The following is an 18,338-nucleotide window of genomic DNA, read 5'->3' on the forward strand; positions in this document are numbered from 1 at the left end:
AAGTAGCTATGGCATGGAGACTTTAAATACTCAAATCTACACATACATGTACATTAAAATCAGAATAAAAATTAAGATGTTATGCAAGTTTGAAGTTTCATTGGTTTAACTATTGTGTGCCAGGTTTTGTTAGAGACCTGGTGATGTCATATTCACACTTTTTCTTTTTGTTAAAGGACAATTCCACCTCAACAAAAACTTGATTTGAATAAAAAGAGAAAAAGTCAACAAGCATAACACTAAAAATTTCATCAAAATCGGATGTAAAATAAGAAACTTATGACATTTTAAAGTTTCACTTATTTTTAACAAAACAGTTATATGAACGAGCCAGTTACATCCAAATGAGAGAGTCGATGATGTCACTCACTCACTATTTCTTTTGTTTTTTATTGTTTGAAATATGAAATATTTTGATTTTCTCATCATTGTCATGTGAAATGAAGTTTCATTCCTCCCTGAACACATCCATTATTCTAACATTTTGTGCTTCAGGCAAGGAGGTCCTAATCATCAAATTTGTAAAAATTGAAATATTGTATAATTCAAACAATAAAAAACAAAAGAAATAGTGAGTGAGTGACATCATCGACTCTCTCACTTGGATGTAACTGGCTCGTTCATATAACTATTTTGTTAGAAATAAGCGAAACTTTGAAATGTCATAACTTACTTAACTTTCCGATTTTGATGAAATCTTCAGCATTGTGCTTGTCTGATTTTTCTCTACTGATTCAAATCAACATTTTTCTGAGGTGGACTTGACCTTTAAATCATATGCAGATATTCATCTTTCTGCTCAAGGAAGAAATTTTGGAATATAATACACAGGAATATTTCCTGTAATGGTTTACCTGTAGGAAAATCAATGATTTTTTGTGTGATTTTTATAAAGGAGATATTCTTACAAATGAATGCACTTGTTTATATTGAGGACACTAAAGAGGCGGTAGATCCTATGCAGTGTTTACACCCTCTTCTGCCACTTTGTAAAATGGGGACAACTTTTATGACAGTTTAATACTTTAAAACTGCATGTACTTTACCCTTGCTCTAAAAATAATTCCCTTCAAAGCATACAATCATCATATCTTGGTTCAAAGTTTACACGCAGGGTAAATAAGCAAGGAGTGTAAACCATTTGATTATCGATTGCCCTTAACATGGCTGTTTGTTCCTCCCATTACAGGTTTGATAAACATTGTGGGATTTATAAAGGAATAGCAAAGATTTGTGGTATTTCAGGGAGCACTGAAATTATTACAAGATGCGGGTTTGAGCTGTATTGTCTGTATTGCCCATAAAAAGAAATGGGGAAGCAAGGAATTGATTGCAATTTGCTATAGACGGTATCAAGAAAAATAATTGAAAAAAAATTATACCATAACAATAAAACATTAATCATCTGTAACCCAGGACGGTAAAATAAATGCTTCAGTGCACTGGTCTAACACCATAGAGTGTGTATGAATACACAGTCTGATTATTTCTGTGTAGGGCCGCGTTAATGTGACCTCAAGCCAGAATCAAGGTTTGAATCATGATTCAAAACACCAACATGAATCACAATACTACAGAGAATCAGGGTTTAGACGACCTTCATTCTAATGTTGTTTCTCCTCGGGTTCGGGTCGATCTAGCGTGCATTCACAGTACACAGTTTGACACAGGAAGTATTAGGCATATATAGGTAAACTGATATTTTTTGCATGATTATTAGCAATCATCATTACAATGAATATTCAAGATTCATGTGTGAAAAGGCCCTACATGCAATCATAATTCTGCAGAATCATGATTCAAATCATGATTCTAGGGTAAAAAAGTGGCACATGAACACACCCCAAACCAACTGACAATAGGCGGTGCTGCACCATCCCGAGTTTGCTCAATCTCGAGATTTTAGCCCGATCGGCCCTCTTCGCGATTAATCTTGAGATTCAAGAAACCTAGTCTCCACCATCGCAAGAGCGATTCCTGCTTGAGCGAGGCATCGATGCATTATGGTCTGACGCCATGAATAGTGCGTCTGCACCTATGATTTAGCACGATAATTCGTAAAATAGCACGCTATTTTGCAAATAATCCCAAGTTGACTTGGGATTGCAATTTGGAGATTGATCCTACGAACTAGCGCGATAATTGTCAATTATCTTGCAAATTATCTTGAGATTGTTCAGATCGGGATAATTTGCGAGATCAGAAATAGCGCTAATTTGAAAACTCAGGATGGTGCAGACAGCCCTTATGAGACCAACTGACAACAAGACCAAACTGGTAATAGACCAAATGGGTTAAGTCCTTGAGAAGTAGACCATGGAGATAATGAAGGCCTACCACAGTATGACCATAGTCTGCAAGCACAGACTCATGTTTAACCAATAACAGGTATAGATTAAAGACTAGATTGCAAAGGCCCTACCTCTGTCTGTGTCAAATAATACCCCTTTCATAAACCCAATTATGCGGCTAATAGCAGCATAATTTGGTCGTAAAATCGGAGGAGGACCAGAGTTTTCCGGATTATTTTGATGCTGCAATTATCCGCATAATAGCAGCATCAGGACCAGATTTTGACTTTATGAACGCATTTTGAAAGTAATGCGGATAATTGCCATGGTACGGTCACAAGGTCACCCTTTCCAACGCAACCGCATCAGAGGGGGTGTTTGCGGTTGCCATGACGATTATCCTCCTTTTTCAGGACAGGCGCTCGTAAAAATAATGCGGATCATCCGATCATTTTCGGAGTTTGTGAACGCAATTTTTATTGAATTATCCGCATTACTCTTAGGCAGCTAATTGGAGGATAGGTTTATGAAAGGGGTATAGACTTTGTCGACCAAGCCACAGTAAATAGTGAATCTAGTCTCATTACTTCAGACTCTGCATTATGCACTATCCGACTTGGGAAAACCAAAGGTCTGTGCCTGCAGACTAGTATCACCATGAGTAGACCAACTGCTTGTAGGCCAAGTACTGGATTGAGACCAACCGGTAATAGCCCAAGCAGTAAACTATTTCAAGTACATTGAACCTAGTTGAACAGGATATGAAGTGCCTAGTGGTATTTCCCATTCTGGATCTGGTTCCACCTAATTGATAATGGGATGAGAAACAGTTCACTGTAAACGTGCACTCGACTTGAATTTGCAAACTGGTTATTTACATGACCTTTACCAGGTAAAACACCGGATCTATAGAAAATGATGTCACAGAATTATTAAGTTGCAATTTTGGTAGCCTACAGAAGTTTATCTTACCCCCCCCCCTTGCTTAATGACAGTACAAAGTCAATTAAAGGGGAAGTTCACCCTGACAAAAACTTTATTGTAAAAATAGCAGAAAAAATAATAAAAAATATTGCCGAAGGTTTGAGAAAAATTCATCAAATAATTAAAAAGTTATTAGAATTTCAATTATTTGATTTGTGACGTCATATGCGAGCAGCATTCCTACATAGCGAATGGTAAAATATCAATGAAATGTCATTTTCTCAGAAAATTGAAAATGGTTTTCACTGTAACTTTTGTATATCAAATAATAGACAAATCATTTCATACCCGATCATGAAAAAAAAAAAAATTAAGTCATCAGGAACCATACAAAATTTGAAATTCATACATTTTATATTACATAACACATGGGGCAGCTGCTCGTTTATGACGTCACAAATCCAAAATTTTGAACTCTAATAACTTTCTTACTCTTTAACGGATTTTCCTCAAACCTTCACCAATATTTTTTACTGTTTTATCTGCTATTTTCACAACAAAGTTTTCTTCAGGGTGAACTTCCCCTTTAAGATCAGTTTGGCCCACAAACTTTTGAATACTTGACTCTGGAAAACAGGAAATCCAGTTAATTCAATAAAACACAAAGTTATCATTTTGGGGCAAATGTTTGGGCTTTAATACAATGTAGGGCATCTGACTGAGAAGCAATCCTTTGCAGTCCGTGGACTTGTCCAATTTTACTTTACTTTGCTAGTAACTTGAAAAGAACTTTTAATAGATGATCATTAAAGAACTTAAAAAGGTCATCAAATAATTATCGTTTATATCTTCTCTACAACATGATTTCCCCTTCAAACTAATTCAGTCTACATTTTACTTTAGAGTTTAGACCAATATTTAATACACATTACCTCCCACCCCCCCAAAAAAAAAAAGTTTGATGAAGAATAAAAAATAAACACAAAAGAAAACTAAAGGATAAAAACTGATGTTTTTCATGGAAAATCAAATGAATAGTGGTTAAAATCTGTAAAAAAAAAGGTATGCTCGCTTGCACCTAAATGTATTTCCCAAAACATACATTCCAGTGACATCCACACCTGAAAAAAAAAAAATCTGTAGGTGATCAGAAGATCAATGAATTTCAAAAGTGCATTGCTTCTGAAGGCATCAGAGTTGTTAAAAAAAACTGCACGTGCAATAAATTATTCAAAACAAAAGAAAATTGAAAGTCTTGTAAGATGGGAGAGATTAGTATTAGTAATTCAGTTAACTGAGGCAAACGATATCGTCTAGACCTTTTATCCAAATAAGGAATGGTGACTAATTTGGTGTTCCCCCAAGACAAAGAACCTACATGTACATTCAAAACCACTGGTGGTGAAGCATAAAGCTTGGTAACTCCTCCCTCTCAGCGGGAGTATGACTTGTGTTTCAGGAATCTCTGTCACCTTGTAGACGTGAGCGGATCAATATCTTCAAATTCACGGTCAACAAGTAGCATGTATAGTGAAGCATGCCTCATCATCTTCAGTGGGGATGAAAACATATTGGTGTTTATACACAGTCAAATATGCAAGGGGTTGTCCAAGTCTGCATGACTCACCCTATAGTCTTGATTTCTATGAATTCTGGTGGTAACTTTAGAAGCCTATTGTTGACAAAAAGCAGATGTAGTTCAATACTATTGAATCATGCAACCACAATCACAGTGTTCTTTTTTCATGATTTTGCATGACGCATTTAAATGGATAATTAGTGGGAAGGAATGACAAATAAAATTCCATTTGAATTGTCATTTGACATCAAGTCAAGCAAAAAAATATGCGTTCAAGGGTGATGTTCATTTGTAATTTTGTATCATTCTGGTCAGAGAGAAAAGGGAATCAAAATATATAAAACAAAATTACAAGTTCAACTCTTCTGATAATAAAAAAAGGTACTTCAAATTAAAAAAAATGGGTGAAAGATGAAGAAAAAGCAGCAAAAAGGAGGAAAAGAAAAGATGGAAAAGGAGACAATTAAAAAAGAAAAGGAAGGAAGGAACAAAGAAAGAAAGAAAGAAAGATAGAAAGAAAGAAAGAAAGAAAGAAAGAAGAAGAAAAAAATTGGACAAAAGAGAAGTAGGAAACGAGTAGGGGAAAATGGGAATCAAAGTAAAATACAACCCCCCAAAAAAAAATATTAAAAAAAATTAAAAAAAAATAAAGTGAAATCATTCAATCAAAATAAAATAAAATCTAATATCTGCAGGTTACACTGCAAAGCATTCTGCTGACTATTAAAGCTGGTGTATAGTTTTGGTAAATCCACCAAAATGCACCTATCACTATTCCAATTCATTGCTAGCTAATATGAATGGATATGCCCTATAACAGTTATGATGTGGAGGATATGAAATGAAAATGTGTTTTACAGGATAAATTTTGCGATTTTACATGGAAATTTAACTTGATCGGGTCACCCGATCAAATTAAAATATCTGTGTGTTTTTGTCTTTCAATTAAATCCTATTCCAAATCATGGAATGGGCTGAAACTTTCAAGATATGTTCTTTGTCTGTAATTTTTGGATATCTAATCACTAAATTTATAAGTGCTTGAATGCCCATTTTTTAATTTAAAACAAGCATCGCCGAGAGAGGGCGCTATATATCCAAGATTTGAATATTTGAAATTTTCTCAGAGAAGTGCAGTTGGAAAAATATATAACGGTCTCTACGCTTCAGTAAGACTGTCATATTAGATGATATTCGATTATCAATCATATTATTGACCCTTTACCAAAGCTATACACAGGCTTTAAGGCAAACATAGCAAATACATACTGTCAGCCTACACCTGTAATAATCATATATAAAATTGGTTTGTTTACATGGCAATGGGGGCGGAGTTTTTTATATTCACTATTATTCATACTGTTATCTAGAGCAGTGGATTCCATGTTTTACAATAGAGTTACAAACCCAAGAACGTGTACAAAACCTCCTTTCATGTAGGCCTTCATGTACATATTAATATCCATAAAGTAAACCAACAGTACCTTAATATGAGATAACTTTAACTTTATTATTTACCTTTATACATGTGTCTGTTCATATAAAGACTACAGGAAGTGTTTTTTTCTATTCTACAGGTATCATTTCTGACTCCTGCACTTCCTTAATAGTATCATTATGCTATCAACGTCATATCATACTGTCCTACACAATTCACAGAATAGACAATCACCCATGGCAACTTCCTCTCTGAGTAAACAACAGTAATCAAATGTGCATACTGTACATGTAGTAGCTATCAAAATGAATTTGGAGAATCTAGAGATAATGCAACCTTTTCATGATTCATGCCTATGGATGTTTCTGACATATAGTATTTCATAACCACCCCCCCCCCCCCCAATTTAAAAAAAAGTCTTTTCCAACAACAAATACATGTAGGCACCATGTAAAAGCAACCCTAAATCTGTCCTATACAAGGACCAGAAAAAATATCAGCATTTTTGTAAAAACTTCATGTATTTATTGTTTACAAACATGATCAGAAATCCAAAGGCCAAACATACATCTCTTCATTACAATGCAATCTAAAACTCATCAACCCTGTACATTCTATTCATTGTAACAATGGCTGATCCTTGGTGTATGTTCTATTGCTTGGCAAGCTCTATACTAGAGCTGGAGGTGAATATTTTGCAACTGCTTAATACATTGTACATCTAGGCTGTGGGAATTCAAAATTTCAGAAGTCAGCGAGTTATTAGTTCTACAAATAATATAAATTTCCTCAGTACTTTGTCCTATTTTTATATGTTAGGTCAACTTCAGTGTCTACTAGACTTTTAGAGCCTTTTTATTTTTCTCCTGCAACCCACTGACTCTAACCATATGAAATACACTTGACAGTGGTAGCTAAAAGGGCAATGACAATGTTTAGCTTGATGAACTTCATTCATAGACATCATTTTAAGAAGAAAAACAATGTTTGTCTTAAAATTAACAAGCAGACTCTATTAAAGGATGTGGTTTAGACCATAGACCACAATAGACTTATTAAATCACTATGTAGTGAGAGAACAAAGTAATAAACAAATAAGCCTTGAAATTGATCAATTTGTTTTGTATTACTTCCTGGTTATGGAAACCCCACCTGCTTTCTAGAGTATAAGTTGGTAGTTATAAGTCATCCCTCTTAAGTTTTGAGTGATTGTCTTTTAGTAACATCCAAGCATTGTTTAGCTAGTTGATGTTTCTTCTTCAAGACATTCAAGTCAATATCTATAACATAGCAACCTGGTAGGATTATGATTGTTAAGACCCTGTAATAGCTCTATGTTAAGACTAGGTTGCAAGTTTTCAAGATGAGTAAATAAACTGTGAAACTTCTCAAATATTTCAACTTACCCCCCCCCCCTAACTTTCTTCCCTTTTTAACTCTACATTCTCTCAGTCATAACCATCCTGTCTAATATCCTTCAACATATCTGTAAATTACCATGCATAATTTGAATGGTGTATCTTGTAGGCATGTATAATTACAGACCACAAGCCAATGCCAGACACTTGTCTGGATGGTCGAGTTGAAAAAAAAAGGAAAACAAGTTAAAAATCATGAACAACATCATTGTTTGGTTTTATTTTTTTTTGTTTAGGATGGAGAAGTTCATAATCAACCTGGTGGGTAAAGTAACACAAAGATAAGAGTATTTTGGTTTGTACATTTTGTAGGGTTAAAGTGTGTAAAGGTTTGACCAGTGTAATCAACTATTGAGTTCCTGAAATTCCTGGTCAATCCTTCCTGTCATTGTTGATACATTCATTGTGCCATTTCAATGTTAAAAATATATTTAGACTGAAACTGAATATTAAATGTATCTTCTTTTGTATGAGTCAGAAGAAATCTATATCTAGAGTTCTCAATGTTCCATAGACTGTGGTGAGGTTTTCGGGGAGTTGTTGGTATTTTTTTTAATGTGATGTCAAACTCTAATTGTAATTGAAATTGCCTCCCTCTTAAAGAAATAATTAGGGCTACAATGTCATTTTAACTCAAATGATGCCTTCAATTAATACAAGGCTACATTCTAAAAAAGCACACATTTCTCACTATTGACATAATGTGTCAAATCCAATTTTGAAAAATGTGGTCCCAAGTTGACCTATTTAATATGTCCAAAGTTCTTGCTCAGGAGCAAGAATACTAACAATTAATTCATTGCCCTTTCCTTGGAAGGAGGAAAATGAAGACTTTAAAAAAAGTCAGCTTATAAATTGCCTTTTTGGCTTTGCAAATCGGTGAGAAGTCACAATATATGCAAGTTAATTGTATCCAATCCAATCCAAAAGTCATTTGATATAGCGCCTTTTCCTTTCAGAAATTGTAATGTATATATATTTTCTAAACAAGGAGTTTGTAGTTCAATTACATTTCCCACAGGGCATTAATCAAACATTTAGCAAATCTATCCATTCATAAGGAAATTTTATATACTACCAGTAGAGTGATTGCAATCTACAACTTATACTCCTTTCATAAACCAATCCTCCAATTAGCCGCCTAAGAGTAATGCGGATAATTCAATAAAAATTGCGTTCACAAACTCCGAAAATAAAAGCCACATTATTTTTACGAGCGCCCGTCCTGAAAAAGGCGGATAATCGACATGACAACTGGACACGCCCCCTCCGATGCAGTTGTGTTGGAAAAGGGTGACCTTGTGACCGCACCATGGCAATTATCCGCATTATTTGGAAATGCGTTCATAAACTCAAAATCTTGTCCCGATGCTGCTGCTATTATGCGGATAATAGCAGCATCAAAATAATGCGGATAACTCTGGTCCTCCTCCAATTTTACAACCAAATTATGCTGCTATTAGCCGCATAATTGGGTTTATGAAAGGGGTATTAATGTGTCTAACCATGGACCTAGACTGGAGGTAGTCGATGATGTAACTTTAAATGTCACCTTTATCTGCTTCCCTTATTTTCTCTTTGTATGAATCTTCATTTAGATTGAATGCCCCTTCAATTTTTTTCAAGAATTACCAAAAAAATGACAGTGGGCAGTGGCACACAGCATTAAGCCCTCCAGTGTGGATGCATTATTATACAAATATATGTACACGTAGAAATAGTCTGTAAAAAAACTCTGTATCATTCAGTTTTGAAGGGAAACTATGATTCATTAACCCTGTCCCTAACTTAGCCCAACTGAGAATATGGACTTACCACTTGATCATGTTGATCAGTGCAAGCACGGAAAACAAAACATCTGAAGTTAGAATTTGAGTCAGGTCTCCAGAGGTACCCAAAACCTTTCTTATCCTGCCCTCTTGAGAATCTAGAAATGTTATGCAGACGATGCTCGAAGACGATAGACCCCTTTCTCTCAGAAATACCAAGGGCACCCTTTGAAGATATTTGGAGGATGATTGCATGCCCCAGTTTACCATTCCTCTGTTTCTCATCAATTAACCATGGCAACATCGGCTGGGTGATTCTTCGATCCAAGACCACATTCCCAAAGTACATAAGACTGTAAACGATGGGCTGTAATACCATTCTCTCAAGTTTAGAACCAGAATTGGCCCTGTGTCTCGGCAGAGATGGAACAGAAAGAGAGTTTGATGATGACTGACCGACGTGTGCCATTGTGCTTGTTGTCGTCTGGGTCGTAACAGCGGACGGTAAAGGCTCACTCTGCCGACGCTCCCCCTGATCTAACACCTGAAGTTTCGAACAGCTTTGCGGGCTAAGATTCAACTGTTGATCATCTTTATGACGGTAATAAGAAGGTGATGAATCCTTCTTGTTTACTCCAAAACTCATTATGATGTAAGGTTTTACCAATCCAATCCAAGTCAGTAAAAACTTACAAAATAAACGATAATTTTACGACCGATCAAAGTTCTTTTACGTAGGTTCTCGATTTTAAACTCTCGTATTCCGCGCTTTACTAGTTTGCTGTACCGGTACGTATGAGCGCCAGCGCAATGCAGCGCGATTGAAGAGATGCGACCAGCTTACATCTTATTTTTTAACGCGTGTCTCTACCATTTTCATAGAGCTCTCCACATTTTCGTTGTCGTACCGGAGTTATTTCCGGGGTTCTTCATTCATTTGGATGACTCACCGAAAAGGGATTCCCTCCGATCGTACTTTCGGGACCCCCCCCCCCCTTGGCAGCGGAAGCCAAAAAATTTAGGGGTTCTATCTGAAATTTTGAGATGGACACAGGTAAAAAAATGACAACCCCCCCCCAAAAAAAAAGTTTTTCAACAAAAAATTTAGGGGGACCATCCCAACCCCCACCTCAAATTTAAGGGGGGGATAGGACCCCCCCCCCCCCCGCTTCCACCGCTTATGCCCCCCTTCATTTTTTATTGCCCCTTTGCTTACACAAATTTATGACTGATCGAACAAAATCACTTTTATTCGGAAGCGCTAGTGGACACCTCAACATCAGGGGCGTTTTTCACTGGGGAAGGGGATGATCTGATAGCAGATAGCGTTAGTGGCGGATCAAGGGGGACAGTGGGCACATCCGACCCGTGCTCCCCTTGAGACCCATAATCAGAATTTGTAATGTAAAAATGCCAAGTGTGACCCAACCCCCCCCCCCTCCCCCCTTGAAAGTTTTTTTTCTTTCTTTCTTTCTTTTTCCTTTTTTTTAGTTTTTGTTGTCAAATTTTCATCAGGAAAATGTCCCCAACCCCTGGATAGCAGTATCGACGTCTAATGACCAAGTCCACCCCAACGTGAACATAAATAAACGTTAAGCAAGTATAACAATGAAAATTTCATCCAAATCGGCCGGATGTAAAATAAGAAACTTATGTAAGTTATTTCACTATAGGAGCTTAAAAGTGCCACCGAGATGTTGAGATAATTATCTCGGGAAGTCGACATCTTGATAGCAAAAGATGAGATAACGAGATCCCGGGTCTCATCATGTCAATATCTTTTAGAAGAGATGATGAGATGACAAGATCCAGGATCTCATCATGTCAACATCTTTTAGAAGAGATGATGAGATGACAAGATCCCGGATCTCATCATGTTGACATCTTTTAGAAGAGATGATGAGATGACAAGATCCCGGATCTCGTCATGTCGACATCTTTCAGAAGAGATCATCAATTGACAAGATCCCGGATCTCATCATGTTGACATCTTGCAGAAGAGATGATCAGATGACAAGATCTTGGATCTCGTCATGTCTACATCCAGTGGAAGAGATGATCAGATGTCATGATCTCGTAACTCGTCATGTCTACATCTTTAACAATAGATGATTAGATTTCATGATCATGGATCGAAGATCTTGTCATCTGACCATTTCTTCTAAAAGATGTCGACATGACGAGATCCGGGATCTTGTCATCTGATCATCTCTTCTAAAAGATGTTGACATGATGAGATCCGGGATCTTGTCATCTCATCATCTCTTCTAAAAGATGCCAACATGATGAGATCCGGGATCTTGTCATCTCATCATCTCTTCTAAAAGATGTTGACAAGATGAGAACCGGGATCTTGTCATCTCATCATTTCTTTTAAACGATGTTGACATGATGAGATCCGGGATCTCGTCATCTGATCTTTTGCTATCAAGATGTCGACTTCCCAAGATAATTATCTCAACATCTCGGTGGCACTTTTAAGCTTCCATATTTCACAGCTTTAATTTCACACAACATTTAGAGGGGACTGATGACGTCACCCACTCCCATCCACTCAATTATGTTTTGGCTCGTATTCTGAACTCGGGTTTAACCATGGACCTATTACGATAACGATAGGTCCCTGGTTTAACTTAAACCTTTGTGCGACTGTATGCTGAAATTATGGGAAGCTAAGAATGTGACAACTTTCTTATGTGTACTGTGATTTTTCCCGGGATTTTTCCCAATAGTCCTTTAAGACATCTATCTTATTTATCCTTCCAGGATGGCTTAAACCCGAGTTCAGAATACGAGCATTTGTGTTTTAGTATATTTTATATGAATAATTAAATATCTCAATTTTCTCCTCATTGTCCAATGAAACAACGTTTTATTCCTCTCTGAACATTGTGTGGAATATGTTCTTTTATGGTTCAGTCATGTTGGCCCTTATACTGTGCAGTCTATAAGATATAATTCAAACAATAAATTGAAAATGAATTAATAAATGAAGAACATTGTCAACTGTCTCGTTTGGATGTGTTGTGAATAATACCATAATAAGCTATACCTTTAAAATGTACATTACTTTCTTATTTAATACATACGATTTTTATAAAAATTTCAGCGTCATGTGGGCATGTTAGTTTGATTTTCTCCATGAAATAGCCCAAATCGAATGATATGATGCGTACTCGTAGTGTTCCTTGTTACTCAGCTTTCGCAAATGAGCTGGGGCGGATCCAGCTTCCGCAAATGGGGGGGGGGGGTTGTTTCACTCATATTCCCCCTAGTTGATTTTTGTTTGTTTCTTTGAAGGGGCTGGCCTAGTGGCGTAATGAGCCGACAATTTTGAGGGGGCTCGATATGGCGTATCACGTAAAATTGATATCCTTTACCTTTTCTCTTTTTAGTCATGATTTTTTGGGGGGTGCAAAACGCCCATGTTCTAATAGTCATTCCTTAACTTTATTCTTATAAACAACATAAATGTGTAATAATCTCATAAGCCTATACTTCATGGGCGAAAATCCGAGGGTAACGGGGGGGCACGTTCCCCTATCAAAAATAGTGGGGGACACAATATCGAATATCCTTATATTTTTTTTACTTGTCAATTTTGGGGGGTTAATATGACCTTATTATATTTTCAGATATTTAGATATTCAAAGATTATTGTCCTACTAAATAAAAAGAAATTTCATTGGCATAAAAATCATATTCCGGCTGTTAACAAAGAACAATAAATAACATTTAATTAATAATTACAAAAATAATGGCATTAGATAATATACAATACAAAATTACACAGTAACAAAACAATCTATTACGCTGCGAGGACAGTCAGTTGCACTGAAACTCTGCCTGCATGTGGGCTATGTGGGGGGAGACGCCCCAAGCACGGTGCCCATACACTAGCGTACCTACGGGGGGCAGAGTTGGCAGACTGCCCCCCCCCGACGAGTCACAACCCATGCAAGGGATGTATCCCTGCCCCCCCCCCCCTGACGAGTCACAACTGATCCCTGGCCCGTTCCTTAGAATTTTAAAACCCTTTTTTTTTCTTTGCTTGTCAATTTTTTTTCTGGTACGAAATCCTTTATTTGTGGAAGACCCTTTTTTTGGCGGACGAATTTGCCCCCCTCCCTGAGGAAAATCCTAGGTACGCCACTGACGGTGCCGGTCCAACACATCCGATGGACCCCGGTTCGATCGACATCGAGCAATCACAAACACCACGCCACAACACATCACACTATGAAAACACAAAAAGTCGCCCACACCATACCATACTAATAAACACATTACAAAACTCCACACCAAACACCGCACATTACAAAAACATATCACACTACAACACAACTCACATTTGTTTTGTTTCGTTTAAAGATATAAGACCAGGCAACTACCGATAATTGTTTTTCTTTTAAATATATATAAAAATAGAAGAAAAAATCAGTACTGATGATGTACAATATACATAGGCGGCGGAAGCGGGGGGGGGACGGGGGGACGTGTCCCCCCCTAAATTTGAGGAGGGGGGACGGTCCCCCCCTAAATTTGTTGTTGATGACCCTTTTTTTTTTTTTTTTTTTGCTTGTCAATTTATTTTCGTACGTCCCCCTAAAATTTTTGGGAACCTTTTTTTTTTCTTGTAAAAAAATTTTGGGTTGTCCCCTCCTAAAATTTTTGGCTTCCGCCGCCAATGACAATATATAAACCTAATTTTGTATGCAATAATCCTAATTCAATTGAATTTGAATGTGGGAAATTAGGGGGGGGTTAGGACAAGTCCACCCCAACGAGAAGTTAATTTGAATTAAAAAAAAGAAAAATCAAACAAGCATAACACTGAAAATTTCATCAAAATCGGATGTAAAATAAGAAAGATATGACCTTTTAAGTTTCGCTTAATTTCACAAAATAGTTATATGCACATTCAGGTCGGTATGCAAATGAGGGAACTGATGACATCACTCACTATTTCTATTGTCATATGAAATATGAAATATTCTAATTTTCTCCTCATTGTCCCGTGAAACAAAGTTTTATTTCTCCCTGAACATGTGGAATTATCTCGAATATACTGTGTTTCCAGTCTTTTCACTACTATTCGTTATTTTTCTTCTATTGTTTCTGATGTAAAATAGTTTGTATTTTTGACGTTGTTTTTTTTTATGATACATTTCAAAGTTATCTTGACATGTATTTTAAACTGCAGGGCGCCTTTGTAAAGCAGTTTTAAGAACTGAACAGGCCTGTCCTGCAGTATAAAATAAATAAAACAAAATAAATAAATAATTTATAAATATTGCAATATGAACGGTAATAAACAAGTGCATGATATAATGGAGAGATTTGATCTGAATCTCTTTTATTTGTGTGCGAAAAAAATTGCTTGTCAATTATTTTTCTGAACAAAATAGTATAAGAAACAAAGTTAAACTTTGTGTACTATTTTCAAAAGTAAAAGTTTTCGCTATTCTATATATAGGTTTCAAATTTTCTTGTTATACAGCTGTTCATTAGGCCTACACTTGTTGTTTATCCGATTTCCTTTCCTCTTTTTTTACTTTCTTCTTTATTCCTTTCTTTCTCTCTTTTCTTTTTTAGGGGAGACTGTCCCCCACATCTTTTTGGCTTTGCCCTTCCCCCAAACGAAAATACATTCCGCCGCCCCCGTTATGACTCGGCCGGTATGGAACCCTACACGATCTCCCTATCCCGAGGCGCTAGCGGGCACTCTACCACTGACTGAGCCCTCTGACTGAGCCCAGAGTGTCTATTGATAACTCTGACTGAGCCATTTAATTTTAATTCTCCATGCGCACAACTTGTCCTTTTTTATCGTGACGTAATAATAGATTTTCGCGCATTATTGCTAGCAATAGTTTTGACATTATTATTGTTTGTCATTATCATTTCTGATATTGTGGCTTTTCGGGTTGCACATTATTCTTTAGAATCTTCGACTTTCAAATTTACACCATGAGTGACAACGGTAACTCACTGCTTTATAAAATCAATTATTAATATAAATTCAAATTTATCAAATCAACTATTTATTCGTTTGCATATTATGTTAAAGTGTTCCTCCAATTCAGTTAATACAGAAACTTTCATTTCGTTTTTAATTCATGTCACGATTCACACATTTCTCATGCAACAGCTATGCATTTTGTTTAAGATTTTATTCATTATCTCTATTGCTTCGGTTTTTTTTTATTAATTGCTCTTTTTTTTCCTTGCAGGTAATCGGGTCATTCTATCTTACCAAGAACAACTGGAAGACCCGCTGGCCTTTGATTTCGGCATATTCTTCAGTGACCTGCTGGTTAGATCAGTCAATGGCCTATTGGATTATGTTCTCGGGCCAGTGGAAGAAGACATGGAGAAACGGAAAGAGCAGGGGAATAAGGAGGAAGAAGAGCAGAAGAAAGAGGAACAGGACGATATTGAGGAGGGGCACAGGGAAGAAGAGCAGGTGAAGGAGGAGGAGCAGGATGATTTTGAGGGGCAGCAGGAAGATGATGCTAGAGAGGGGCAGCTAGAAGAGGAGCAGGATGATAGCATTGAGGAGCAGAAGAACGAAAAGGAAAAGGAAGAGGAACAGGGTGACATTGAAGAGCACCAGGAAGAAGAGCATGACGGTAGCATTGAGAAGCAGCAGAAGAAAAAGGAGGAATTAGAGGAGCATGAAGATGTTGAGGAGGTGCAGGAAGATACCGAGGAGGGGCAATGGAAGAAAGAACAGGAATACAATATTGAGGGGCAGCGGGGAGATATTGAAGAGCAGCAGAAGGAGGGGCAGAAAGATATGCAGGAGGATGAGAGGCTGGATCAGCAGCAAGAAGAAATTGAGGAGCAGAATACAGTGAATGAGAAGGAGGATGACCAGCAACATCAGAATATCGCTCACGAGGAGGTGGAATTTCAGGCTGAAGTTGAGGAGCAGGAGAATATCGCTCACGAGGAGGTGGAATTTCAGACTGAAGTTAAGGAGCAGGAGAATATCGCTCACGAGGAGGTGGAATTTCAGACTGAAGTTAAGGAGCAGGAGAATATCGCTCACGAGGAGGTGGAATTTCAGGCTGAAGTTGAGGAGCAGGAGAATATCGCTCACGAGGAGGTGGAATTTCAGGCTGAAGTTGAGGAGCAGGAGAAAGAGTTAGCAGAATCGGAGAAGGAAGAGCAGCAGAAGGAGAAAGAGGTTCAGGAGGCAGGGAAGAATGTAAAAGAGGACTACCTCCAGCAGCAGGAGGTTGAACGGGAGCAGCAAGTGGAGCAGGAAGAAATGGCGAAGCTGGAGGTAGATCAAGGGGCATTGATGGAGGAGGTAAAAAGGGAAAGGAATCCGAAGGTGGGTGAGGATCGGGATGGATTAGAAATGCAGGAATTGGTGAATGAATCTAACAGAGATCTGGATTCATCTGTCAAAGTTGGACAAAGGAGGAGGCGGAAATGGTGGAGAAAACTACTGTGTTGTTTGGGCTAGAATGTAGATAACATTGCATGCATGAATAATGTAAATAAATGTAAATATTGTAAATATAAGTCACCAGACTCCGGTGGTTGCAATTTGACTGTGTGTGTGTTTTATATACAAGGTATAGTAAGATGGAGAGTGAGAAAACAGACAGGTATACAAAAAGAAATAAAAAATAAAATAAAAGGAAGGGGTAATTGAAGTGTGAGAGGAGAATGGTGTTGGTTTGGCCTAGAGATTTACTGAATAAAACAAAAGTCACAAGAATTGACAAAAAGAAATATTTTATGGACAGAAGATTCGTTATGGGAGAAAGTGGAAAGCTTAATTATAAACTGAAAATGCCATGAAATTTTCCCCAAGGATCATGGTGGAATAACATTGATGTTTATATAGTATGAAAGCAACAAAATCATTTTCTTGGGGAGTTATATGGGGTTATGTCACACAAGAAATTTGCGAAGTAAGAGTTAAAAAAAAACTTTTTTTCCATGAAAACAAAAAATCCCTTTGGTTTTAAATCATTTAATATATTTTTTCTGACAAAGAATATATCTATGGTAATATAATTATTGAATTTTATTTTCACTATTCGTAAAAAAATATGCATTTATCCATTGTTTTCATTGAACCATAGGGATCAGCAAAAAACATTAATTTTGGTACATTACTTTTCTAATGGTTCATGATTGAAAATATTTTCTAACAAAGTGAGTATGAAATGGTGTGCCTGACATAATCAATGTTGTTGTTGAATATGATGGCGATCCGATCTCTCTAGATTCTACGTGCCAAATTTTCTGGTGGAGTTCTATGTCTATGTATACATATACGACCAATGGGGGAGCTACTCGCATTTGTCAGACCAAAACCCATGATTCTAAAATGCGTCCTAGAAAAAAAAAGGAAACCGGGATTCTCATGTCTTTATTCTTCAAAAACAGATGAATTATGATAATTACTTAGTCATATAATTCAATTATTTATCTTTATTTCGATACCTAATATGAGACAAACACTTCATGAGTGATGAGTTTGAAATTTTAACGTAAAAACCAGGTTACCCAGAAAAATTGGACAAGATTGGTTGGTGATACGAAGATTGTGCTTATTCAATGGTTGGCTCGTTAGCATTTCTTTTGTATTCTTTGTTAATTTCCCGGGGTTAATTTTTCTCTCTATGATCCCTGAAATGAGAGTGGATTCAAGATTCTGCGCAAATCAGTCCTATGCGTGAACGACTGGTTAAGCTGTTGGTTTCAAATAAGAGATGAGATTTCAATCTTGCCATGATAATCAAATTTCTAGTAAAATCATATTTGATAATTGTAAAAATCTATCTCTGAACACGCGTTTCCTTTTTTTTTTGAAGGACGCACTGTATAAATCCATAAATCTAATAGCTTGGATGGATTTCATCATTATGTTACTCTTTTCTGCTTTTGTTAAAA

The 18,338-nt window shown here is 36.9% G+C and overlaps 2 protein-coding genes across 2 annotated transcripts in view; one reads left to right on the forward strand and one right to left on the reverse strand.

Annotated features, from left to right (window-relative positions):
- LOC121411116 (TBC1 domain family member 1-like) overlaps positions 1 to 10,200 on the reverse strand; it is a 76,623-nt gene extending 66,423 nt beyond the window's left edge. The window contains exon 1 of the mRNA XM_041603644.1: positions 9,466 to 10,200. Coding sequence (XP_041459578.1) covers positions 9,466 to 10,065 — 600 coding nt within the window. The 5' untranslated portion in view covers positions 10,066 to 10,200. The remainder of the gene's footprint in view (positions 1 to 9,465) is intronic.
- Positions 10,201 to 15,389: 5,189 nt separating this feature from the next.
- On the forward strand, positions 15,390 to 16,896 carry LOC121430308 (golgin subfamily A member 6-like protein 22). The gene is made up of 2 exons (XM_041627591.1): positions 15,390 to 15,402; positions 15,653 to 16,896. The coding sequence occupies exons 1-2, from the start codon at positions 15,390 to 15,392 to the stop codon at positions 16,894 to 16,896; spliced, it is 1,257 nt and encodes a 418-aa protein (XP_041483525.1).
- The last annotated feature ends 1,442 nt before the right edge of the window (positions 16,897 to 18,338 follow it).

Source organism: Lytechinus variegatus, chromosome 1 (genome assembly GCF_018143015.1).
Source record: "Lytechinus variegatus isolate NC3 chromosome 1, Lvar_3.0, whole genome shotgun sequence".
Lineage (NCBI taxonomy): Eukaryota > Metazoa > Echinodermata > Echinoidea > Temnopleuroida > Toxopneustidae > Lytechinus > Lytechinus variegatus.